At 40.6% G+C, this 27,884-nt stretch overlaps 1 protein-coding gene across 1 annotated transcript; it reads right to left on the bottom strand.

Annotated features, from left to right (window-relative positions):
- Window positions 1-830: 830 nt before the first annotated feature.
- On the bottom strand, window positions 831-26,220 carry GLO1 (glyoxalase I). The gene is made up of 6 exons (XM_040249775.1): window positions 26,037-26,220; window positions 9,757-9,839; window positions 6,984-7,124; window positions 6,101-6,168; window positions 5,099-5,188; window positions 831-2,301 (listed from the first exon to the last, which is right to left on the bottom strand). Exons 1-6 carry the CDS (start codon window positions 26,118-26,120, stop codon window positions 2,213-2,215), a joined length of 555 nt encoding a protein of 184 aa, XP_040105709.1. The 5' UTR covers window positions 26,121-26,220; the 3' UTR covers window positions 831-2,212.
- Between the last annotated feature and the right edge of the window lie 1,664 nt (window positions 26,221-27,884).

The raw sequence follows: 27,884 nt of genomic DNA, 5'->3' as shown, positions 1-27,884 counted from the left end.
AGTATGCACGTCTACTGATACAGACCTCTTCATAAGCAGTTGTGTTGCTAAGGAATAGTTACATACACTGTACACAATCCTGGTGAGAAAGCTACATGGGGAAGCTCTAAGTGATTTTCTCTCAGGCATCAGCTCCTATTCAGACCATCTGTGTTATAACTGAGTCCCAGGCTTAGCTGTGTAGGGTTCCTGAGAGACTGATTTATTTCACATTGACAGTGAGCTATACAGTCTTACTGTCCAATCATGGAAAGCAAGAACATTTCTTGTGCTCTAATTCATCCTTTCATGTCACCACTGCTCAGGTAAATTAATTTAGAAGTGAGTTTTCCTAATCCCTAGCAAAGCCTGGAGATACAACACATATTTTTTCAACACATCTAAGGATGAACTTCAAGAATAAGCAAGGGCTTTTTGGCAAGTTTTACTTAGCAGGCAGAAAAGGCTTCTTTCTGTGGGAGTAAGGTTTAAATGATTAAATTTATGAATCTAATAACCCTCCCACTAGAGGCTTATTTATGAATCTAATAACCCATTAACCCAAAATGTACTAGCATTGCTTAACCACAACTCACTTTTGACATTTCGCCTTTCTTCTTCTCTGTACTTTTTCTATCAAAATCCTTCACCCTTATCTCCTTTCCTCTTCTCATCTTCCTCACTCTTCATTATTCATAGAAAATGTGTGCTTTGCTGGATGTAGAGAATTACAAACTATTCCCAGTTCTCAATGAGTCTGCAAGCCCCTTCAAATCCTTGTAGTACTTCTCAAGGGCAGTTTTTCTTTTTCTTTTTTTTAAGAAAGAATGTACAGGATAGAAGTTTACAAATTAAGCATAGTCTTATCTAAATTTTTATTTTATTTCAGTCTGTGAGTACTGCCACTTGTTCAAATAGCTCACATAAACCCATTCCATCCAAAAAGGAAATATAAAATGCTTCTAACAGCGTAAGCACAGTTGGCATGGCCTATCCAAAGGTCTTCCAACAGTGTCTGCACACACACACAAAATCCAAATGGAGTTAAGCCACAAACTGGATGTTCTTATTATCTGTGCCGTAAGAAATTTTCAACATCAGTTTGGTTTTAAAAACCCATCAGTCATGGCAAGGAAGACCACTGAGCTGATTTCTGTTAACTAAGTTATGTTATCACTGAACGTAATGTATCCTACATGATGACTGGCATGCGGAAGACCTTGGGGTAGGGGCTCTTCACAAGTAACACAAGCACCACTTGCACAGGGACGGCCGGGCATTCCCAGAGCAGCCGTGTGCTCCTGACTTCCTCCTCTGCTTCTTCCTCACCAGGGTACTCAAGGCTCCAAAGCTGAGAGGGCAATGCTCAAACTCACCGAAGGTTTTTACAAAAAAGGCTAATGAAGATGTTGTGAGGTACAGCGAAATACTACAAGTGATGATGATGGTGATGAGATCTTGAGTACTTGAGCCTATTTATATTGCCTTGGATTCATTAATTTTGCATGTTAGCCTGCTTTCTATCTCACAGGACACTGTGGAGGATTAAATGAGATAAAGTATGTGACAGTCTAGTTTGTGTCTGCATAACCAGTATATAATATTCCCATCCTCCTCCCCATCCCCAAAGAGGCTAGTCCTTGAACTTTCAGAGTACTCTGTAAAGAAGAAATTAGTATTTCTATCTGCATCCATGTCAGCATGATTCCAAATTTCTCCCGAGAGTCACTTCTCTTTTGTAAAATAAACTTTATACTATTTGAAATATATGTGAAGCTTCATTTTTGTTCAGGGTTTTTAACTTCTCATTGTGAAAAGTTACTTCTGAGGAACTGAAACCCCAGAAGGTAACCATAACAAAAACATGTTCAGTGTTTTTTTTTATTTTAAATGATGGTTCAAAGGCAGACTTGTAGACTTGTATCTCTTCAGGAGATGGAAGGCAAATGCAGCCTCTGAAGGGAACTGCTCTAATTATTGCCTAAAAAAGTAAAGTTATACAACTATATTCAAGGACATAAGACAAGGCACTACATTAAAACTAGGATGACTGAACAGTTAGGGGCAAACAGCTGAAAAAGGAAAGGGAGATAGATTTAAGAATAATCTGAGTTGGGACAAGGATCCATCAGTTCTGGATGCTTCTGTTATCTGAATATCTTGAATCAAATGATTTCCTGTTTTACCCTCTACAATGTCTCCACTGAAATTTCAAATCAGCCTTCTCACAGAACTAAATAATAGTTATCATTGTGTTGGGATTCAAAATTTCAATCCAGTAACCATCAGGATCTTGAATAAATGCCAGGCCTTTCATTTTACCTGTAAAACAAAATAATTTTCATTATTTGAGAGATCTAAAATATATATATACTTAAAAATTTTAAATAACATTTATTAATTCAAATTTTATTTTGCATTTTAGTTAATTACATTATTTCATTTATAGTTTTAACTTCAAAAAATCTATTGGTGTGGCCCAGATGCATGATTTTCAGAATGATACATTTTATCTTCTACACATAGCTGTAAACCAACTATCCTGAAATAAACAGTGGGACTGGCTGTATCTTGTAGGTATCAGGTATCTACTTCACCTGCACAATGTAACTTCATGCAACTAGTTGAGTAGTCACAGAAACTGTCTTAAAGAGGAAAAAGTAAATAGATGCTCAAGGGAGGCGGTAGCATGGTGCCTCTAGCCAGCCAAGGGACCCAGATGCTTGGTCATACACTATTCTGTATAACCCAAGCTGTGCCAATCAGATTCTTTCTCCCAGGACCTCATAACTGTGACTGAGAGGATAATAGGTCTAGAAGTAGAGCTGTTTGCCTAAATGGAAAAAGTGTGACCTCAGAAATTTATTTTGGTACCAAGATGCTGAATTAGTTGCTCCCAGTGCCTTGGGCCTCAGCACCTACTCCCACAGTGCGGGGGGTTCGAACGACTGGTTCAGATGTCCTCAGGAGTGGGTAAGGGCAGAAAAACAGGTGGGGAGCAACTGATCCCCCAGAGGTTACACCTGCCACACAACCAGGGTTAGGGAAAAACAATACCAGAAGCATCTCCTACAAATACTACATCAGGGACAAAGCGGGGAAAGGATACGACTACAGAATGTGAAGTGTTTGTCTTAACTCTTACTTTCTCTCTCTGCCCTGCACATGTCCCTGAGGTCATTTGGAATTTTAAGAACCAAGGTCTGGTCTCCCCCCATTCACACTGCCTGATGGCAGGAGGAGAAGGGGACGACAGAGTGACTGAACTGAACTGAACTGATGGTTGGAATAGCTAATAGTTTCAGTAAAAAAAAAAAAAAAAAGAAAACCTCCCCAAATCTCTGAGATCAAAATAATAAGAATTTGAGGAATATAACTATATAACAAACAATGGATTATAAATTCTAACTGAAGAACAAATATGAGATCAATGGACCAAGAACTATTGAAATATGTAAAAGCAATGAGAATATTAAATATAATGAATATGAAATAAGAATAAGAAAATATTAAAGAAAGTCAGCAAAAATTAGAAGTCAAAATTATAATGAAGTGAAGTGAAAGTTGCTCAGTCGTGTCCGACTTTTTGTGACCCCATGGACTGTAGCCTTCAAGGCTCCTCTGTCCATGGAATTCTCCAGGCAAGAATATTGGATTGGGTAGCCATTCCCTTCTCCAGGAGATCTTCCCAACTCAGGAATCAAACCCAGGTCTCCCGCACTGCAGGTGTATTCTTTACTGTCTGAGCTACCAGGGGAGCCCAAGAATACTGGAGTGGGTAGCCTATCCCTTCTCCATGGGCTCTTCAAGACCCAGGAATCGAACTGGGATCTCCTGCACTGCAGATGGATTCTTTACCAGCTGAACAATATAAAAGGAAGTCACCAAAAATTAGAAATCAAAATTATAATAGCTGAAATAACACAATAGATGAGAATACCAAAGACGAATATAAGAACAGATACATCTGAGGAAAACTTAGCTAATTGGTATGCCAGTTTGAAGAAATCTCAGAAGGAAATTAAGGACAAAGAAAACAAATATAAAAAGCTTCTAGGACAAAACAGAAGAAAGTATACAAAGGAACACAAATCAGCAGATTTTTCAGCAGCAACACTGGATGGGAAAAATAAGGCAACAGAGTTGTATTTTCAAGACTGAAGGGAAATAAAACTAAGGTTTTATAGACAACAAAACTGTCATTTATATATATAAAGGCGTGGTTCTGGGGTACATGGAATGCCTCAAGAGTTCTGCCTCACAAACCCTCTGAAAGCAGTTCTGGTTGAGGTACTTAATAAAGGGACAGAAAGATCCAAAAGATGTTACACCAAGATACACGGAGAAAAAATATATACCTTTACATATTTATTATCTTAAAAAAACAAGCCAAAGAAAAAAGAAAAATAAATCAATACTATCCCAGCCTGGGTATAGTAAGATAATGGAGGTAGAAGGGAGCAAGTTCTTGACTTACTGGGGAGAATAATTTTTGGATATCAAACCTCCTAATTGGAAAAAAAAAAAAAAGGATGGAAATGAAACAGTGAAATATTCCAAATGAAAAATTTAAAAAATAAATTAGGATGGCAAAAATAGATCTAAATAAAATAATTATAATACATGTAAATCCAACAAAATCCAGATACATACTATTGTCAAGAGACATACCTAAATCATAAGGACATGCAAAAGTTATAAAAGGATGAAAAAGAAAAACCAGACAATTATGAACTGAACAGACGTGCTGTAGTTACATTAAGAGCAGAAGAAACAGACTTTAAGGAACTTAGGTTTTGGGTGGCTAACTAGACCTGAGACAGTAAAAGCCGGTGGTCACCAAGAAAAGGGCAGGGTTGAGGGGTGGAGAGGCGGCCTCGGTCTTTGACGGCTCTCCAGATCCTGCAATTAGTCCCATGTGAAGCCACCCTCGAGTTTGCCTTTCAGTTTCCTAAGATAACTCGGTGTGCTTCCAACTGTTTCTCTTCTTTCCTTAAGCTGGTTGGAGTAGGATTCAGAGTCACTTGCAACCAAAAGGTTTAACTGCAGCAGGACCCTCTGCGAGTGCTTAGTAGGTGTTAGAGCTAAAGAGGCCTGGGAAAACAAGCAGCAGACTCACCGTCATTAGGCTTCTTCACAAATCTGACTCCCAGTTCTTCAAATCTTTTACAAGCAGCGTGAACGTCAGGAACAGCAATTCCAATGTGACCTTAGGTAAAACCACCCCCCAAACAAGGCAGAGAGAAAGAAGGAAAAATTACAACATGGTATCCATGTGCCACAGGTGGCTTCCAAAACTGGTTAATTTCAAAACACAAGGCATCTGTAAACAGACTGAATCAAGTTGGTTCAAAACCCATAAAATATTAAAGAACAAGAATCTAAGTGGCTGGGTACAATAATTAGTTGCTCTGAATTATAAATTATTTGACATAAGCCCAATATTTGCTCATAAATAGTTCAATCTGTTAAGAATAACCTACTTAAAAAAACAATATCCATTTATTCATGTTTAATAAGCTAATTGTTGATAATGACTATATACCAGTCCATTTAAACTGATAATCCTGGCATTTGATTGAGAGATTTTAGATTAAGGCAGAAGTGTATGCTAGCGGAAATTAGGATTATTATTAACCATCATTTTTGGTTTTGTTTCTTTAATTTAAAAGTCTACTGGAAATATAGTACTGAGACTGAAAAATGAAACCATGGTGAGAGAATAAATGTAAAGTTTAGACTGACATGATGAAATTATACTCCTAAATAAAATTAGGCTTCCCTGGTGGCTCAGATGGTAAAGAATCCGCCTGTAATACAGGAGACACAAGTTCAATCCTTGGGTTGGAAAGATGCCCTGGAGAAGGGAATGGATACCCATTCCAGTATTCTTGCCTGGAGAATTCCACAGACAGAGGAATTAGTCCTCTGTCTAATTCCACAGGGTTACAGTCCATAGAGTCGCAAAGAGTTGGACACAACTTACATGTGGAAAATAAAATTAGCCATACTAACAAAAATCTAAAAATTGACGTTTTAGATTGCTTATAACCATAAATAGGTGCCCAATGCAAAATCACAAAACCATAAAAGTGTATTACACACAAATAGGCAAACATACCGAATCCTCGAGGGTCTGAATTGCCACTGTGGTAACTCTGGGTCTCATCATCTTCCATGCCCCAGTTGCTACAGATGGAGAGAAAACATAATTCTAAGTGACCTGGAGAACAGAAATTCTGAAAAGAAAGCTGCAACAATCTTTGAAATCTTTCCATGTATATATGCTACTTTGGTCTAATCTCTGCTACTGTAAACATTAAGTTTTCAACCACAGAAAGAGCAAATAGGCAAAGAATGATAAACTAGACTAAGGAGACAATAAAACTAGGCATCTGGATAAGAATAAAATGATAATAATAGCAACTACCATTCATTGTGCTATGTACTTTATATTTTATGAAGCCCTCAAAACAGCTACGTGGATTAGATCTGAGTATCTCCATTTTACAAATGAGACTGCCACTTAGGGAGGTGGTTTAACTTGATCAGGGTCACAGAGCTATCATCAGAGGCAAGACTCAGACCAGGTCTGTCTGACTCCAGGGCTGTTCTGATTCAGGAGACACAGGAAACAGCACACCCTGAAACAAATCTGTTGTGTTAATTTTTAAAGACTGCACAAAAACAGCATAAAGAATAGAACAGAAAGGAGAATGCCTATGACAATCTCAGCTGTAGTATCCAAACATTCATTAGCTGCAGTTTGACAAACACCTTGCCATTTCATTATTACAATCTCTGCAAATGATCTCATTTGCCCTACTTGCGCCATAAGAACAACACAAAGATCCATGAAAAAATACTCAAGGATAGCGTTACAAATGGAAAGTGGTTAGATAAGACCCAGTTTGAATTAAACTGGTAAGGAGGAAAAGTTTAAAAAAAAAAAAAGCTTCCCCCAAAATGTAGAATATATAAACAAAAGAAAGACTCATACTTACTGTGTCAGCTCAAGTGTAGCTTTTCTGGAGAAGACCCATGCTACTTTTTCATCTTTATCTTTTGGGATGTCATTTTTATCCTCATAAGCCAAGAAGTAGAGTGAAAATTTCATAGTGGGGAAATCAAATTTCTGGAGTAGTCTGAAATTAAACAACAAGCCTGACTCAACTTACAGGAAAAGTCGATTCATACTAAAATCAACATGACAATATTCAAGTTCTACTGAGAATAAGAACAGTACACAGTGAGCCTGTTTTAATTAAAAAGCAAGGAAAATCACTAAAAAAAGTCTAATTAAAAAACTTATCTGTAAATATCAATGAAATTAAAAAAATTAAATGTAAACTTGAAATTCATCAGTTCTTCAAATACAGTGAAAATTAGCTGGATTTATGGTACCTGTTTATAAGTGTCAAAAGATATCTTCAAAAGAAAATTTTTTCAGGGAAAAATATAATGTCTCACACCTTTCAGATACATGGCATTCAGTTAAAAAAATAAATTTGTTGAGTTCTTACTGTGCCAAAACTCCTAGGAAGATAAGTTGAGGATAGGTGTTAAGAGAGGACAGATTAATATCACAGAAGATATGAATGTCAATAATAAAGTGGTTGACAGTATCAAATACTGCAGAAAGGTCAGACAGGATTAAGTTTGAGGAGAGGTGAGTAGATACAGAAAGGTCCTGTGAGGGCAGTTTTACCGGCACGCACAGCAGAAGCTGGAGAATGGGAGGTTAGCAACTGGGGTCTATCTGTACAGTCACAATGATGGGATGGACCGCAACAGAACGGAGGGTGACAATTATCCTACAACAGAGAAGACTTAAGATTCTTTCGTAGGTTGAAAAGAGCAGTGGGAAAGGAGAGACTGATTTTGAGAGTAAGTGCATGAATTCCGCATCCTGAGGTTCTGAAGAACATCCAACAAAGCCGTGGCTTCTAAAATGAACTTAGAGTGTGACGCTATTTTGCAAGGAGTAGGGTGGAATGAGGATACACACAGTATAGTTTTCTTTAGATTACAGAGGATTACATGCTTAAAGATGACCTCGTTCAACACCAGTAAGAAGGAATGACTGAAGCATAGCAAATAAAAAGTTTCTAGAGTTCTGTTCCAAATCTTCTACTTATTACTGCTATGTAATATGCCTTGGCTCACTAAGATCTAGCCATTGACTCATCACAAATAACTCTTACTCAAACATGTTTATGATGAAGTGTCAAACAACTCAAATACTCCAATCACAAAAAACTATCTCTGCACCTACCAAAGCAGACCACCTAAGCTCTTACAGACCAATCAAATGGAACACTTGAATCTGTTGTACATTGCTTTTCCCAGCACAGCATTATCTTTCCTATAACATCAAGTTGTACTCGTGTTAGTCGCTCAGTAGTGTCCAACTCTTTGCAACCCCACGGACTGTAGCCACCAGCCTCCTCTGTCCATGAAATTCTCCAGGCAAGAATGCTGGAATGGACTGCCATTCCCTTCTCCAGGGGATCTTCCCAACCCAGGGATTGAACCTGGGTCTCCTGCATTGCAGGCGGATTCTTCACCATCTGAGTACTCTATTTGGGACACTTTAAAAATAATATCAACATTGGAGTTGTTTGGACCTGGATTCAAATTCCAAATCTGCCATGTTCCCACTGTGGGATTTGGTGCCATAAGTTAATGCCTTTAAGCTTTGGTTTCTTCCTTTCCATGTAAAATGGAAATATAAGCTATCTCATAAGCCTATTGTGAAGACTGAATGAAAAGAACATATAAAGGGCCTGGCAAATAGCAGATGTTCAATACATTTGTTTCATTACGTCCTTTAAACCTGTCATGGTGCTTTAGTAGCTAAGTCGTGTCCGACTCTTGTGACCCCATGAACTGCACACTGCCAGGCTCCTCTGTCCATGGGATTCTCCAGGCAAGTATACTGGAGTGGGTTGCCATTTCCTTCTCCAGGGGATCTTCCCGACCCAGAAATCCAACCCAGGTCTCCTGCATTGCAGGCAGATTCTTTACTGACTGAGCTATGTGCAAAACCACTTTTTCTGGAAAGAATGACAAGAAACTGTTAACAGCAGTTATCTTTGAAGAGAACTAGGAGAGGGAGGCTGTCATTTTTCACTTTGTATTTCTCGGAAGCAGTCAGATTTTCTAAATATAGACATATACTGTATTACTTGATGTTTTCTCTTAATGAAGGTTATCTAGGCAGTAAATTAAAGATTATTTTATTCTGCATGTATCTATACTACCAGAAATAAATAAAAACCCTCATATTATTTAAGGAAACAAATCAAGAAAAGCAAATATGTTAAAGGTATCATATCAGTGAATATTACTTATTTGGAAAAAGAGAACATATCCTATAAAATGGGACAGATGGTCAACTTTAGGTAAACTCACTAAATTTTCTAAATAATGTGTCTTTATAGCTATATCTTTTCTGAAGAAAACAAGAGGCTAAGAGTGGCCATAACATCAAAATGGTCTGGACACGTTAAGGATTAAACTGGCAGCTCTCAGTGAGAAGGGAGTTAAGAGAAAATGCAAGCATTGGTGTCTTGCTGCCCAGTGAACCTGGCTGGGAGAGAGGAGAGGAACCTGACGGAAGCCCTGGCCAGTCAAGCCTAGTCCCAGACTCCTGGCCAAAACACTTTTGTGACCTTTGAAGCAAACTTTAATCTATTTTTAAAATAGATCTGAAAACACTGCCTATATTTGTAAAGCTATGTATTTAAACATCACAGGTACCAACAGTTTACTTACGTCATTCCAAGAATTCTCGTATAAAAATCCAGTGACTTCTTAGGATCCTTAATTCGCAGCATAGTCTGCTGCAACAGAAAATCCTAAGGGGAAACAGTATGTATTAAACACTTTTAATTTTTACTACTTGTTACCAACATTAGCTTTGCTTTCTGTAACAAGATACCAACAGTCCACCACTGCAATCCCTTAGTCCATCATGGCTTTATTATTGCTTCTGTTCAGTCCATAAAAGCTATGCTCAAATTTGTGTAGCTCGGTCAAAGAGTTGGGTTTTTAAAATTTTTTTCTTTTCTATAGATTTTGTGCCAAGTTCTGTAAAACAAGTTCAACAACCCTGTTTATCCTATCCCTATTTCTATTCTATCTAAAATCTTTTTAAGCAGCAATCTGGATCTCAAGAATCCTAAAGAGTTCATACTCATTGATCAAGATATTGCCCTTCTAAAAATCTATCAAAGGAAATAATTAGAAACTTTGACAAAGATTTATGTATAAAGACATTCATCACAGCATTTACATAGTAACTGTGTGCCAAATACTGTTCTAAATGATTTACAGAAATTAACTTATATGATCTTCATAACAACCCTCCTAATGATACATATATATTATATATATAATATACATATGATACCATCCCCATTTTACTATTGAGAAAGTAACTGGCAAACAGTTTGGTTCCAAATTCCTTGCTTTCAACCACCTTGCTAAACTGCCTCTATCAATGAAGAAACAGTTAAGTAAACTAGTTGTTGTTGCTTAGTAGTGAAGTCGTGTTAGACTCTCTGCAACCCCATGGACTGTAGCCCACCAGGCTACTCTGTCCGTGGGGTTTCCCAGGCAAAAATACTGGAGTGGGTTGCCACTTCCTTCTCTAGGGGATCTTCCCGACCCAGGGATTGAACCTGCATCTCCTTCTTTAACACAGGCATAATAGAATAGATGAAGACATTTAAAATGCTGTTAAGTATGTGGACATACATATAATATTATGACATACGTTATATCAATTTTATCTCAATAAAGATGGCAAAAACAGTTTAGAAAATGGAAAGATAACACCACTTTTCTGATTGAGAAGACTTAATAAGATAAATACATTATTTCTAAGAAAACACAGAGTAATATAAATTCCAAAATCATTTAACCTTAAAAATAAGTCTGTATATGGGAAAAAGATTAACAAAAACAAAGATAACATTGAATATATTCAATGTTCAGTTCAGTTCAGTCGCTCAGTCATGTCCAACTCTTTGTGACCCCATGAATCACAGCACGCCAGGCCTCCCTGTCTATCACCAGCTCCCAGAGTTCACCCAAACTCATGTCCATCGAGTCGGTGATGCCATCCAGCCATCTCATCCTCTGTCGTCCCCTTCTCCTCCTGCCCCCAATCCCTCCCAGCATCAGGGTCTTTTCAAATGAGTCAACTCTTCGCATCAGGTGGCCAAAGTACCAGAGTTTCAGCTTTGGCATCAGTCCTTCCAAAGAACACCCAGGGCTGATCTCCTTCAGAATGGACTGGCTGGATCTCTTTGCAGTCCAAGGGACTCTCAAGAGCCTTCTCCAACACCACACTTCAAAAGCATCAATTCTTCGGCACTCAGCCTTCTTCACAGTCCAACTCTCACATCCATACATGACCACTGGAAAAACCATCGCCTTGACTAGATGGACCTTTGTTGGCAAAGTAATGTCTCTGCTTTTGAATATGCTATCTAGGTTGGTCATAAATTTTCTTCCAAGGAGTAAGCGTCTTTTAATTTCATGGCTGCAGTCACCATCTGCAGTGATTTTGGAGCCCAAAAAAATAAAGTCTAACACTGTTTCCACTGTTTCCCCATCTATTTGCCATGAAGTGATGGGACCGGATGCCATGATCTTCGTTTTCTGAATGTTGAATTTTAAGCTAACTTTTTCACTCTCCTCTTTCACTTTCATCAAGAAGCTTTTTAGTTCCTCTTCACTTTCTGCCATAAGGGTGGTGTCATCTGCATATCTGAGGTTATTGATATTTCTCCTGGCAATTCTTGGTTCCAGCTTGTGCTTCTTCCAGCCCAGCGTTTCTCACGATGTACTCTGCATACAAGTTAAATAAGCAGGGTGACAATATACAGCCTTGACGCACTCCTTTTCCTATTTGGAACCAGTCTGTTGTTCCATGTCCAGTTCTAACTTTTGCTTCTTGACCTGCATACAGATTTCTCAAGAGGCAGGTCAGGTGGTCTGGTATTCCCATCTCTCTCAGAATTTTCCACAGTTTATTGTGATCCACACAGTCAAAGGTTTTGGCATAGTCAATAAAGCAGAAATAGATGTTTGTTCTGGAACTCTCTTGCTTTTTCCATGATCCAGCGGATGTTGGCAATTTGATCTCTGGTTCCTCTGCCTTTTCTAAAACCAGCTTGAACATCAGGGAGTTCACGGTTCACATATTGTTGAAGCCTGGCTTGGAGAATTTTGAGCATTACTTTACTAGCGTGTGAGATGAGTGCAATTGTGCGGTACTTCAAGCATTCTTTGGCATTGCCTTTCTTTGGGATTGGAATGAAACTGACCTTTTCCAGTCCTGTGGCCACTGCTGAGTTTTCCAAATTTGCTGGCATATTGAGTACAGCACTTTCACAGCATCATCTTTCAGGATTTGAAACAGCTCCACTGGAATTCCATCACTTTGACTAGCTTTGTTCGTAGTGATGCTTTCTAAGGCCCACTTGACTTCACTTTCCAGGATGTCTGGCTCTAGATGAGTGATCACACCATCGTGATTATCCGGCTCGTGAAGATCTTTTTTGTACACTTCTTCTGTGTATTCTTGCCACCTTTTCTTAATATCTTCTGCTTCTGTTAGGTCCATACCATTTCTGTCCTTTATCGAGCCCATCTTTGCATGAAATGTTCCCTTGGTATCTCTAATATTCTTGAAGAGATCTCTAGTCTTTCCCATTCTGTTGTTTTCCTCTATTTCTTTGCATTGATCGCTGAAGAAGTCTTTCTTATCTCTTCTTGCTATTCTTTGGAACTCTGCATTCAGATGCTTATATCTTTCCTTTTTCTCCTTTGCTTTTCACCTCTCTTTTTTTCACAGCTATTTGTAAGGCCTCCTCAGACAGCCATTTTGCTCTTTTGCATTTCTTTTCTATGTGGATGGTCTTGATCCCTGTCTCCTGTACAATGTCACGAACCTCATTCCATAGTTCATCAGGCACTCTATCTGTCAGATCTAGGCCCTTAAATCTATTTCTCACTTCCACTGTATAATCATAAGGGATTTGATTTAGGTCATACCTGATTGGTCTAGCGGTTTTCCCTACTTCAATTTAAGTCTGAATTTGGCAATAAGGAGTTCATGATCTGAGCCACCATCAGCTCCCTATTCCCTGAGACACGATACTGAAATTAGATCAATTAATATCTGTGCAATGGTCTCTAAGAGTTCAAATGAAAGGAAGAGTCCACGTCTCTTATTTTAAATCAAAAGCTAGATAATTAAGCTGAGCAAGGAAGTTGTGTCAAAACCTAAGACAGACTGAAAGCTAGGCCTCCTGCACCGAGTTAGCCAAGTTGTGAAGACAAAGTTCTTTAAGGACGTTAACAGTGCTACACTGGTGAATAAACAAATGATCAGAAAGTAAAACAGCCTTATTGCTGAGATGGAGAAAGTTTTAGAGATCTGGATAGCAGATCAAACCGGTCACAACATTCCCTCAAGCCAAAGCCTGATCCAGAGCAAGGCTCTCTCTCCCATTCTAGAGGGCAGAGAGAGGTGAGGAAGCTACAGAAGCAAAGTCTGAAGCTATCAGTGGTTGGTTCATGAAGTTTAAGTAAAGAAGTTAGTTCCATAACATAAAAGTGCAAGGTAAAGTGGCAAGTGCTGAGGTAGAAGCTGCAGAGAGTTATCCAGAAGATCTAACTAAAATAATGAACAAAGGTGGCTGCACTAAACAGACTTTCAATGTGGATGAAACAGCTTTCTATTGGAAGAAGATGCCATCTAGGACGTTCACAATTGGAGAAAAGTCAACGCCTTTGAAGCTTCAAAGGATAGGCTCATTTTCTTGTAGGAACAAAAACAGCTGGTTACTTTAAGTTGAAGCCAATTCTCATTACCATTCTGAAAATCCTAGGGTTCTTAAGAATCATGCTGAATCTCCTCTGCCTGTGGTCTTTATAAATGAACAATAAAGCCTGGATGATAGCATATCTGGTTACAACATGGTTTACTGAATATTTTAAGCCCACAGTTGAGACTTACTGCTCAGAAAAAAAATAAGATTCCTTTAATACATTCATTGAAAATGCACTTGGCCATCTAAGAGCTTTGACGGAGGTGAACAATAAGATTAATTTTGTTTCCATGGCTGCTAACATAGCATCCATCCTTGCAGTCCATACATCAAGGAGTAAATCTGATTCTCAAGACTTACTCTTTAAGAAATACATTTTGTAAGGCTATAGCTGTCATAGATGATTCCTCTAACGAATTTGGGCAAAGTAAATTGAAAAACTTCTGGAAAGGCTTCACCATTCTAGATGCCATCTAGAACATTTGTGATTCATGGGAAGAGGTCAGAATATCAACATTAATAATAGGAGTTTGAAAGAAGCTGATTGCAGCCCTCACGGATGACTTTGAGAGGTTCAAGGCTTCAGTGGAGGAAATAACTGCAGATGTGGTGGAAATAACAAGAAAACTAAAATTAGAAGTGGATCCTGAAGATGTGACCAAATAGGTGCAACCTCAGGATAAAAGTTTCAATCTTGCATTAGCTAAACTTTCAGAAATTTTTATACTTCTTTGTCTGAACTGTGTGTTCTGGTCTTAATAACAGTGAGGCCAACTCTCCATGGAGCCTATCAACTCTCTCTCCCAATGAATTTTCAAATGTGATGCATCACCCCCAGCAAAGGGTCTTCATCAGGTTCAACTAAGCATTCAGAGTCACAAGACAACTATAGGCTAGCAGGCTAGCAGTCAGGAAAACACAGTTTACCAACAGAGCGGTGTTAGGTGTCTCTTGCAGCAAGAGTTTGGAAAAGAATCTATACAGCTCAGGTGCAGGGAGAAGATCCACGTTAGGGCAGGAGTGGGAGTCACCCTGGTGTAGTAGCCCTGTGTGCCACAGAAGGCCACTATCTCTGGTGGCAACTCCACAGACACAGCTTTCAGAATTTTCACATGGGACAGTTAAAAGAGGCACTGAATTCAGGCAAACCCAAAGCTACATTAGATATTTATAATTCTCCCTTTGCAGATGCAACCTTCAAGTTAAGTTATTTCTACCAAAAGCAATATTGCCAAGTAGCAAATAGCATTTCCGTGGGAAAAAGAGCTAGAGATAACCAAAGGTCAGATTCTTATCAAGGGAAAAAAGCCTAACTTTACTCCTAGGTGTCACATCTCCTATGAATCAGAAATGGATAAAGTTTTGCTTTTTCCTGACTTAAAAAAAAAAAAATCACAATTGCCTTCTGTGAAAGTTCATTTTGGAAAAAGAAATGTATTTGAGGGGAAGATTATTTACTATGTGACAGCTGGAGCACATGGTTGATATACAATATGGTATGATCCATTTTTTTCTTTACTATCTTTTTCCTGCCATTACTTCTCTGATTCAACCTATGTCAGAAAGTAACAGTTGTTCCAGAAAATAACTCAGCCACTTCCTCTACACTTGTTGTCCTATCTAAATTGATTTCATGTGGTTCTTTCCTTCTTCCCACTGAACAGCTAACAACATACTGCAAGTATACTTAATCTATAAATAAGGAAGACAAAAACAGGTAGGAGACACAAAGGAAATTAGTTTCATTTTTAAAATTACCTATGGTATTTGTAAACATACCTGCACCCAACTACTCTTGCAACAAATAAGAGAAGCAGGCATATCCTGGAAGCCCTCAGTATGATGAGGCCTTTCAAATCTCATGCAAAGGGAGAAAAACATACACAAATATGAAAGAATTATTAATAATTCTTCAGAGGCAATGTGGTTCAAATGCTGGCTCTATCACTGTTACCCTGAGTAAATCATTACTTTTCTTGAACATCAGTTTTCACATCTTTAGAATGGAAATAACAATGGTTTTCAGCTCTTAGGGCTGAGTTGGAAAATAAATGGGAAAATGCATGTAAGCGCTTAGCAGAGTTATGTCTCAGAGTAAGTTACCCCGCTTACTATTGCTCTTGTTATTATTATAAAATATACCCCAGAATTTCTACTACTAACTATTGCTTTTGATTCCCAAGTCTGTATTCCCCAGCCCATACCTCTAACCTCAGCTCTGGATTTACACCTTCATCTGTCTACTCAACATTTCCACCTGAGTCAAATATCAAATTAATCACAGCCCAGATAAACACTCCTACTATTAATATATCCCCCTCAGGGAATGTCTCTAGAATCCCTTGTTAGCCCAAGTCAGACATATGGAATCTTCCTAGTTTCTTTCTGCCACTCCTTCTGTAACCCAATCCAAGCGTTGGATTGGATTGGATCACCTGACTGCTCAAGTCCCTCTGGAATCTTTCTCCTTGCCTCTCCAATGATCACTACCACCTTGTTCATGTCTTCACTACTTCCTGCCTGGACCATTGTCCAAACCTCCCTGGAGGGGCTTCCCTGCGGGTCAAGTTGGTCAGGAGCTTGCTTTCCAGTGCAGGTGGTGCAGTTTCATTCCTGGTTGGGAAGCTAGGACCCCACATGCCTTGCAGTCAAAAGAACCAAAACATAAACACAGAAGCAACATTGTAACAAATTCAATAAAGACTTTGAAAGTGATCGACATTTAAAAAAAAAAAAAAAGAAGCCTCCCAGGTCTGTCTGCTTCTTGTGAGCTTCAGTTCAGTTCAGTCTGGTCGCTCAGTCGTGTCCAACTCTTTGTGACCCCATGAATCACAGCACGCCAGGCCTCCCTGCCCATCACCATCTCCCAGAGTTCACTCAAACTCACGTCCATCGAGTCAGTGATGCCATCCAGCCATCTCATCCTCTGTCGTCCCCTTCTCCTCCTGCCCCCAATCCCTCCCAGCATCAGAGTCTTTTCCAATGAGTCAACTCTTCCCATGAGGTGGCCAAAGTACTGGAGTTGCAGCTTTAGCATCATTCCTTCCAAAGAACACCCAGGGCTGATCTCCTTTAGAATGGACTGGTTGGATCTCCTTGCAGTCCAAGGGACTCTCAAGAGTCTTCTCCAACACCACAGTTCAAACCCAAATGCAATCCAGAGTGATGCAATCCAGAATTCCGATAACGCTACCAGACTGAGCTTTCTATAATAAGAACCCAGTTGTGTCATTTCTGGGTTAAAGATCAGAATTTCAATGGTGCCTTACAGCTTTAAGAAGAAAATCCCCAAAGCAAGCGCATACAGTTGTTGCATACTTCTCTAACTTCATCTTTTGTCATTACTCCACTAAATTGTTCTTCTTAAATGGTTCTGATTTCATACTCTTAGCAGTTAAAAAAAAAAGCACATATCCACCATAAATGTATATATATATATATATTTCTTTTTAATTATACACAGAAATATACTTAAAAAAAAAAAACAAATATATTTAAAATATATTTGCCAAACAAAAATCTTCGCAGGATGAGAAAAACAAACCAAGTGGGAATGTTCCTATTTTCTCTGAGAATCCCAATGATTGCTTTGTGTCCCTCACCATTAACTCCCACTGCCTTATAACTTCAGTCTCATTGTATACTTGCAGGTCCCCGCATCGGTTCTCTATTGTCACTGTGCTTTTATATAAACTACAGTTCTCTCTGCTGAGAAAAGTCATTCACCCATCTAGCCACTGTCCTTATTCTTTCCTTTCCATTTTTCTTCCCTCAATCCCTGCACCCAGTTCTACCTAGCTACCTTCTTTGTATTCAGTAAAACCCAACATAAATGTCACCAGTATGCTTGCCTTGAGAACACCATGAACAGTAAGAAAAGGCAAAAAGATAGGACACTGAAAGATGAACTCTCCAGGTCGGTAGATGCCCAATATGCCACTGGAGGTCAAGGGAGAAATAACTCCAGAAAGAATGAAGAGACAGAACCAAAGCAAAAACAACACCCAGTTGTGGATATGACTGGTGATGGAAGTAAAGTCCAATGCTGTAAAGAACAATATTCCATAGGAACCTGGAATGTTAGGTCCATGAATCATGGCAAATTGGAAGTGGTCAAACAGGAGATTACTGTGGGCAAGAATCCCTTAGAAGAAATGGAGTAGCCATCACAGTCAACAAACAGTCTGAAATGCAGTACTTGGATGCAATCTCAAAAATGACAGAATGACCTCTGTTTGTTTCCAAAGCAAACCATTCAATATCACAGTAATCCAAGTTTATGCCCCGACCAGTAATGCTGAAGAAGCTGAAGTTGAACAGTTCTATGAAGACCTACAAGACCTTCTAGAACCAACACCCCCAAAAGATATCCTTTTCATTATAGGGGCTGCTACTGCTAAGTCACTTCAGTCGTGTCCGACTCTGTGCGACCCCACAGATGGCAGCCCACCAGGCTCCCCCGTCCCTGGGATTCTCCAGGCAAGAACACTGGAGTGGGTTGCCATTTCCTTCTCCAGTGCATGAAAGGGAAAAGAGTAGGGGAAGTCACTCAGTTGTGTCCAACTCTTCGCAACCCCATGGACTGCAGCCTACCAGGCTCCTCCACCCATGGGATTTCCCAGGCAAGAGTACTGGAGTGGGGTGCCAGGAATGGAATGCAAAAGTAGGAAGTCAAGAATTACCTGGAGTAACAGGCAAATTTGGCCTTGGAGTACAGAATGAAGCAGGGCAAAGGCTAATAAAGTTTTGCCAAGAGAAAGCACTGGTCATAGCAAACACCCTCTTCCAACAACACAAGAGAAGACTCTACACATGGTCAATACCAAAATCAGATTGATTAAATTCTTTGCAGCCAAAGATGGAGAAGCTCTATACAGTCAGCAAAAACAAGACCAGAAGCTGACTGTGGCTCAGATCATGAACTCCTTACTGCAAAATTCAGACTTAAAGAAAGTAGGGAAAACCACTAGACCATTCAGGTATGACCTAAATCAAAGCCCTTAAGATTATACAGTTGAAGTGACAAATAGATTCAAGGGATTAGATCTGATAGGCAGAGTGCCTGAAGAACTAAGGACAGAGGTTCGTGACATTGCACAGGAGACAGGGATAAAGACCATCCCCAAGAAAAAGAAATGCAAAAAGGCAAAATGGTTGTCTGACTATGCGTTACAAATAGCTGTGAAAAGAAAAGAAGCAAAAGGCAAAGGAGAAAAGGAAAGATATACCCATTTGAGTGCAGAGTTCCAAAGAATAGCAAGGAGACATAAGAAAGCCTTCCTCAGTGATCAATGCAAAGAAACAGAGAAAAACAATAGAGTGGGAAAGACTAGAGATCTCTTCAAGAGAATTAGAGATACCAAGGGAACATTTCATGCAAAGATGGGCTCAATAAAAAACAGAAATGGTATGGACCTAACAGAAGCAGAAGATATTAAGAAGAGGTGGCAAGAATACAAAGAACTATGCAAAAAAGATCTTCATGACTCAGATAATCATGATGGTATGATCATTCACCTAGAGCCAGACATCCTGGATTGCAAAGCCAGGTGGGTCTTAGGAAGCATCACTACAAACAAAGCTAGTGGAGGTGATGGAATTTCAGTTGAGCTATTTCAAATCCTAAAAGATGATGCTGTCTAAGTGCTGCACTCAATATGTCAACAAATTTGGAAAACTCAGCAGTGGCCACAGGTCAGTTTTCATTCTAATCCCAAAGAAAGGCAATGCCAAAGAATGCTCAAACTACAGAACAGTTGCACTCATCTCACATGCTAGTAAAGCAATGCTCAAAATTCTCCAAGTCAGGCTTCAACAGTACATGAACCATGAACTTCCAGATGTTCAAGCTGGTTTTAGAAAAGGCAGAGGAACCAGAGATCAAATTGCCAACATCTGTTTGATCATCGAAAAAGCAAGAGAGTTCCAGAAAAACATCTACTTTTGCTTTATTGACTATGCCAAAGTCTTTGACTGTGTGGATCACAACAAACTGGAAAACTCTTAAAGAGATGGGAATACCAGACCACTTGACCTGCCTTTTGAGAAATCTGTATGCAGGTCAGGAAGCAAAAGTTAGAACTGGACATGGAACAACAGACTGGTTCCAAATCAGGAAAGGAGTACATCAAGGCTGTGTATTGTCACCCTGCTTATTTAACTTATATGCAGAATACATCATGAGAAACGCTGGGCTGGATGAAGCACAAGCTGGAATCAAGATTGCCAGGAGAAATATCAATAACCTCAGATATACAGATGACACCACCCTTATGGCAGCAAGGGAAGAAGAACTAAAGAGGCTCTTGATGAAAGTGAAAGAAGAGAGTGAAAAAACTTAAAATTCAACATTCAGAAAACTAAGCTCATGGCATCTGGTCCCATCACTTCATGACAAATAGATGGGGAAACAATGGAAACAGTGAGAGACTTTATTTGGGGGGGCTCCAAAATCACTGCAGATGGTGACTGCAGCCATGCAATTAAAAGACGCTTGCTCCTTGGAAGAAAAGTTATGACCAACTTAGACAGCATACTAAAAAGCAGAGCCATTACTTCGCCAACAAAGGTCTGTCTAGTCAAAGCTATGGTTTTCCCAGTAGTCATGTATGGATGTGAGAGTTGGACCATAAAGAAAGCTGAGTGCCAAAGAATTGATGCTTTTGAACTGTGGTGTTGCAGAAGACTCTTGAGAGTCTCTTGGACTACAAGGAGATCCAATCAGTCCATCGTAAAGGAAATCAGTCCTGAATATTCATTGGAAGGACTGATGCTGAAGCTGAAACTCCAATACTTTGGCCATCTGATGCGAATAACTGATTCATTGGAAAAGACCCTGATGCTGGGAAAGACTGAAGGTGGGAGAAGAAGAGAACGACAGAGGATGAGATGGTTGGATGGCATCACTGACTCGATGGACATGAGTTTGAGTAAACTCTGGGAGTTGATGATGGACAGGGAGGCCTGGCGTACTGCAGTCTATGGGGTTGCAAAGAGTTGGACACGACTGAGCAACTGAACTAAACTGTAGCGTCACCAACACTAAAAGTATTCCCTGACCTCCTCATCTTCCACTCAGATGGGAAGGGACATCAAGTAACTGTATCGAAGAGGACTGACAGAGACAGTAAAAAGAATGTCAGGAGATCACTACTTGGGGATAGAAGAAGCACTGGCTTTTTGAAGCACATTATTAAGTCTGCCCAGGATGTGGTGTAGCTGTATATTCTTTGGTCTGCCTCTATGACAAAGATGCAAATGATCAACAAACAAGCTGACCTTCTACCACGGCTCTCTCCTTTCCAAACCAGGTCCTCATTACTTTTCTCACCTTTTAGGGGTCCTCATCATTTCTACACTTAGATCTCTCCAATCTATTCTATAAAATGATTTGAATCCCTCACTGGTTCCCCACTAACTATATGAAATCCAATTTTCTTAGAAGTGACACTCTAGGTTCTCTCCAAGATCTGGCTTCAACCCACCATTCCAGTCTTCTCTACCACTGCTTAAATAACTTGAACCAAAAACACATAACTCATTTCTCCAGAACACATTTCACACTGCATCTTTCTGTCACCTTACCAGTTTTGCTCAGATGTCTCCTCCATCTAGAAGCCCTCCCATGCAACCATCTCCTGTGTGATGCTGGGATCCCATCTATCTTTTAAGGTCTAGGCTCACCCCCACCGTCTGCTTGACTCACTCCCCGATATCCACAGTTGAAATACAACCTTGAATTGTATTGCTTTTCATAATTTAGAGATCATAGATAGATTTTTTCCTTATATCAGCTTTGTTTCTGCTGCTTTTACAAACTCGGCCCAAGTGTCCTGCTAAGATCATTATGGCCAATGACAGAATTAGAGATTCAAATATAGGTCTTCAGCCTCCAAATACCCTGATTATACCTCATACTATAGACGCTACTCACCTGCAGCCCGACATCCTGGAGTGTGAAGTCAAGTGGGCCTTAGGAGGCATTATTACAAACAAAGCAGGTGGCAGCAATGGAACTCTAGCTGAGCTATTACAAATCCAAAAAGATGATGCTGTTAAAATGATGCACTCAAAATCTCAGCAAATCTGGAAAACTCAGCCGTGGCCATAGAACTGGAAAAGGTGAGTTTTCATTCCAATCCCCAAGAAGGGCAATGCCAAAGAATGTTCAAACCACCATACAACTGCGCTCATTTCACGTGCTAGCAAAGTTATGCTCAAAACCCTTCAACACAGGCTTCAGCAGTACCCCCAAGAACTTTGAGACGTACCAGCTAGGTTTAGAAAAGGCAGAGAAACCAGAGATCAAATTGCCGACAATCGCTGGATCATGGAAAAAGCAAGGGAATTCCAAAAAAAAAATCCATCCACTTCTGCTTCATTGACTACACTAAAGCCTTTCACTATGTGGATCAAAAAAACTGTGGAAAATTCTTAGAGATGGGAATACCAGACCACCTTACCTGACTCCCAGGGAAACTGTGTGTGGGTCAAGAAGCAACAGTTAGAATGGGACATGGAACAACAGACTGGTTCCAAATTGGGAAAGGAGTACAACAAGGCTGAATATTGTCACTCTGCCTAGTTAACTTATACGCAGAGTACATCATGTCAAATGCCAGGCTAGATGAATCCCAAGTTGGAATCAAGATTGCTGGAAGAAATATTAACAAACTCAGATATGCAGATGATACCACTCTAGTGGCAGAAAGTGAAAAAGAACTAAAGAGCCTCTTGATGAGGGTGAAAAAGAGAGTGAAAAAGCTGACTTGAAACTCAACGTTCAAAAAACTAACATCATGGCATCTGGTCCCATCAGTTCAGTTCAGTTCAGTTCAGTTGCTCAGTTGTGTCTGACTCTTTGTGACCCCATGAATCGCAACACGCCAGGCCTCCCTGTCCATCACCATCTCCTGGAGTTTACTCAAACTCAAGTCCATCGAGTCAGTGATGCCATCCAGCCATCTCATCCTCTGTCGTCCCCTTTTCCTCCTGCCCCCAATCCCTCCCAGCATCACAGTCTTTTCCAATGAGTCAACTCTTCCCACAGGGTGGCCAAAGTACTGGAGTTTCAGCCTTAGCATCATTCCTTCCAAAGAACACCCAGGGCTGATCTCCTTTAGAATGGACTGGTTGGATCTCCTTGCAGTCCAAGGGACTCTCAAAGAGTCTTTTCCAACACCACAGTTCAAAAGCATCAATTCTTTGGCGCTCAGCTTTCTTACTTCTCGGCAAATAGAAGGTGACAAAGTGGAAGCAGTGACAGATTTTATTTTCTTGGGCTCCAAAATCACTTTGGACAGTGACTGCAGCCATGAAATTAAGACATTTCCTTGGAAGGAAAGCTATGACAAACCTAGTGCATGCTAAGTCACTTCAACATGTCCAGCTCTTTTCAATCCTATGGACAGTAGCCCACCAGGCTCCTCTGTCCATGGCATTCTCCAGGCAAGAATACTGGAGTGGGGTGCCATGCCCTTCTGCAGGCACCTTCCTGACCCAGGGAATGAACCCATGTCTTTATGACTCCTGCACTGGCAGGCGGGTTCTTTGCCACTAGTGCCACAAACCTAGACACCGTATTAAATAGCAGAGACATCACTTTGCCAACAAAGGTCTGTATAGTCAAAGCTGTGGTTTTTCCATAGTAGTCACATAGGGCTGTGAGAGTTGAACTATAAAGAAGGCTGAGTGTTGAAGAATTGATGTTTTCAAACTGTGGTGCTGGAGAAGACGTGAGAGTTCCTTGGACAACAAGGAGATCAAATCAGTCAATGCTAAAGGAAACCAATCCTGAATATTCATTGGAAGGATTGATGCTGAAGCTCATGCTCCAATACTCTGGCCATGTGATGGGAGGAGCTGACTCTCTGGAAAAGACCTTGACGCTGGGAAAGACTGAATGCAAAGGAGAAGTGTGTGGCAGAGGATAAGATAATTAGATAGCATCAACAACTAAATGGACATAAATTTGGGCAAACTCTGGGAGATAGCGGAGGATAAGGAAGCCTGGTGTGCAATAGTCCATGGGGTTGGAAAGAGACAGATACGATTTGGCAACTGAACAACAAGAGACACAACCCTTGAAAATCTCTATCTTCTGTGCTCCCACAGTGCTTTATAATTCCAATATATATAATCTCAGTTCCACCTTATGTTACAGTTGTGTATGTTTGGTGCAGGAAGGAACTTCATCTTTTTGTTCATCTCAATATCCCCCAAGGTACCTATCATGCTCTTTACAGATATCAGATGATCAATGATCACTGAATTTACGCTTTCCTTGTGTCAAGTTTCAAAACACTATAGTCAGTATCTAGAAGCAGAACAGGGTGGAGACTAGAGTGTGGGCTCTCCCTAGGCAAATTCCTCAGCACCACTGTGCCACTGTCTACTTATATGTAACATGGAAATGAGTATGGCTTCCTTGCACAGTAGTGAGGGTTAACTGAAGTAATGCACTTAACAATGGAGAAGGGGATGGCAATCCACTCCAGTATTATTGCCTTGAGAATCCCATGGACAGAGGAGTCTGGTGGGCTACAGTCCACGGGGTCACAAAGAGTTGGACACGACTGAACAACTAAGTACACACACTTAACAAACTAAGGCCTGGCACAACTCAACACATAACAGCTACTATCAATATTACACAGTCCACTTTATGTCCCCCATATGGCACCTCAAGAGTGAAAATGACTAGTTCCCCAAAATAATTCCTTCAAATCAAGAGAAATCTACTTAAATTGAGAATGCATAAATTAAGATCACAAGGGACTGTATCAATCAATTTTATCAAGCTCTCTTTGGAATCTTTTTTTTTTTTAAACAGTCCAGTATGTAAAATGTCCAGTTATCTGGATAATTAATTTACACTGAATAACTCAATCGGTATTATGTGAAATAACATGGTATTTAACATTAAAGAGTATAAAAATAAGTGTGAGAGGAAATGTATATGTTTATTTCTTCCCCCTTAGTCTTGTAGTGACTAACATTTTTCCTAAGCTAAGTATTATCAGGTGCTAGTCAAAGGCTTGAACAATTACAAGTGTTTGACTCTTCACCCTGAATGTAAAAAGCAAGCAGGGAATAAAGTCAGCAACTGTCTTAAAGGTCTGTACAAAGCACACACTCAATCTTCAAGGAATTGGAGCTTTTCCAGTCAAATGAATGCATACAAAGGCATTTGCAGACAGTGTTGAGTATGCTGGAGCAAACCCTGGAGTGGCTGCCCCGTCTGATCTTGATAAGGCCTGTAGGCACCACACCTGAGTGAGTTACACTGACTCTCAGTACAAACACGTTAAGCAAGCTGAAAAGCCTTCCTATGCAACCAGTCATTCCTCTCAATGGGTCTCTGCTGCAATAAGAGGATTAGTGAAGGAATTTCCATGATTCCCTTTCAGGATTCTAACATCCCTCCTGTGGGGCATTAAGCCCAGGCAGAGGAGTGTCACTGTGAACAACTGTAAAGGCCAACCCAAAGCGAAATTCTGGGCGCAGTTAAAGTCAGGAGCCATCAGATTGGTTTGGAGGAGTTAAACCCAGAGCCAAGGCAGTTACAGAAAAATGACCGGGACTTCCCTGGTGATCCAGTAGCTAAGATTCTGCACTCTCAACATAAGAGGCTCCCGACAGATCCCTGGTCAGAGAACTAGATCCTACACGCCACAACTAGGAGTTCGCCTGCCACATCTAAGACACGGTGCAAATCGATAAAAATAAATAAGTTTTTAAAAAGAAAAAAGAAAGAAAGAAAAATCATCCAGGCTGGGAGGAGCCGGCACGTAGAAACCTTGGACCAAGACTTGAGTTCTGAAACTGCCCTTACCCGCCAAGGCTATTGACCTGGGGCTGGGGAACACTCATAACCCACAGACAAGGTCTCTGATCCTGGCTGAGCCAACGTTTCAGGTAACTGTCCCAAGTCAAACAAATCAAAGCAAGCAGGATCACAGTCTTTCAAACAACTTAAACGGATCCTTTCTCTGATCTCCTGTTGGGACACCCCTGGCCCTCTTCCCGGCCCACTCTCATCCGTCCAAGGCGGGCGGAGCTGCAGCGGTGCCCGGATGAGGTTCAAGTCCAGAGTTCGAATCATTCAGGCCAAGCCGGGCCTGGTTGAGCCCGGGAACAGCTCCCTCTAGGGGCCCCAGCCGCGCCACGCAGAGGGGGCCCCGACTCGGGAAAATTAGGTTCTACGCCCACCTTGGTGCTGGGGTCCGGGTCGGAGCAACAGCTGAGGGCAGCCTCGTCGGTGAGGCCACCGGACGCGGGCTGTGGTTCTGCCATGGCCGCACTGCTGTATCACGGACTACGGTCCCGGGAATGCAAGAGGTACCCACACTCCGCCGGCCTAAGCGCTTTTCACCAGCGCCGGCGCGACTGCGCCCCGGGGCGGGCGCTGCTGACTTCCAGCCAATCGCTTGCTGGAAAGGAAGTTGGCTTTCTGCTGATTGGGTCCCAGTTCCTCCGCCCACAACGCTCTACGCCCAAGACTACAATTCCCAATGTGCTTTGCATATGATGGAGGCCTGCGTGTCGTTTAAAAAAAAAAACCAAACCCAAATCGGCCCGAAGAAAGTGCGGTTTCTCACTGTCACTTGATGACCTAAATTTGTTTCTATTTAACTACTAAAGTTCAATAATCACCCATATCTCAAGGCTGCCACGTGGTAGGAGATAGGAATCTGATGAAAAGAGAATTGGCAGCTATAATTTTTAAATTATAAGGACCTAAAACGATTTTCTCAGTTTAAGCGGTAGAGGATAATTAAAGCAACTCTGACTTAGTGAAAAACCTAGGTTTCGAGTTTTGGCTCCACTATTTATTAGCTCTAAAAGTTTGGAATAATTACTGACGTTTCTCTGAACTTCCTTGATGGATTTTGGTGAGGATCAAATAAGATTTAAGTTGTCCATGACTTTCATCGTCTTTTATGTTGATTTTGCATGTATTTTAATTATGTTCATTGGACGACTTAGTCATCACTGTGTTTTGATGACTGGCATGTAATAGATTGTCGATAAATACTTCATGTTAAGACTAAATGATCATGACCAGTGTAAAAATAATTTAGAAAAGGACTTTATGTTAATAAATGAATGAGGCATGAGATTTGACAAGAGTTTCTAAGTGAAGAGCAGGGTCTTTCTAAATTAGCAAGAAGATAACAGATGGATGTCAGGAATTTGGATTGCAGGGAGCTGGGCAAAATAGAAACTAACTTACTCACCAAATCAAACAAGCAGGGCAGGGAGGCACCTGGTACCATGTACCTGGCCACCCCCAAGATGTCTCCATCTCTCATCTCAGCTTCATTTTGTTCCATATACCTGCTCCACTAGTCTAGAAACCTGGAACTCTCAGCCTCTTACCAGAGAGACAGGGAACCTCTTCCCCGAATTCTGATTTTGATAAAATCCAGAGAGGAGCCTATGATTGGCCTAGACTACAATCTGTACTTACTCCCATGGTCAGGGCACTGTGACTGACAGCCTGGGTTAGAACCACCAGGTTGGAGTTGGGGGGTGAAGCAGTTCTGCCAAAGGAAAAAGAAGCTGCTCATATAGGAAGAAAAGTGTGAAAGTGTTAGTTGCTCAGTCATGTCCACTCTCTGCAGCCCCATAGAGTATAGCCCACCAGGCTCCTCTGTCCATGGAATTCTCCAGGCAAGAATACTGAAGTGGGTAGCCATTCCCTTCTCCAGAGGATTGTCCCAAGTCAGGGATTAAACCCAGGTCTCACACATTGCAGCCAGATTCTTTATCATCCTGTGCAAACTGAAGCATAGATGCCCACTGCAAAAAGGCGGGCAGGATAAGCATTTAAAAATAAATTTTGTGTACACCTCGTAAGGTAAAGGAACTAGAGAAGGGGAGGTTCAGAGAAAGGATGAGACTGATACTCTACAGGAACTGATAACATTTAATGAGGCGAGAAGGGGCAGCAGTCAGACCAATGAACTGCTGCGCTAGGTCAAGAAAAGAGCAGGTATATATAGAAAACATATATATGCAGAAATACATTGTTTTGAGGGGATGTGTTTTTCCTCA

The sequence above is a fragment of the Oryx dammah genome, unplaced genomic scaffold, assembly GCF_014754425.2.
Source record: "Oryx dammah isolate SB20612 unplaced genomic scaffold, SCBI_Odam_1.1 HiC_scaffold_11, whole genome shotgun sequence".
NCBI lineage: Eukaryota > Metazoa > Chordata > Mammalia > Artiodactyla > Bovidae > Oryx > Oryx dammah.
Note: the sequence above shows the minus strand (reverse complement) of the source record. Positions and strands in the feature narration are given on the sequence as shown.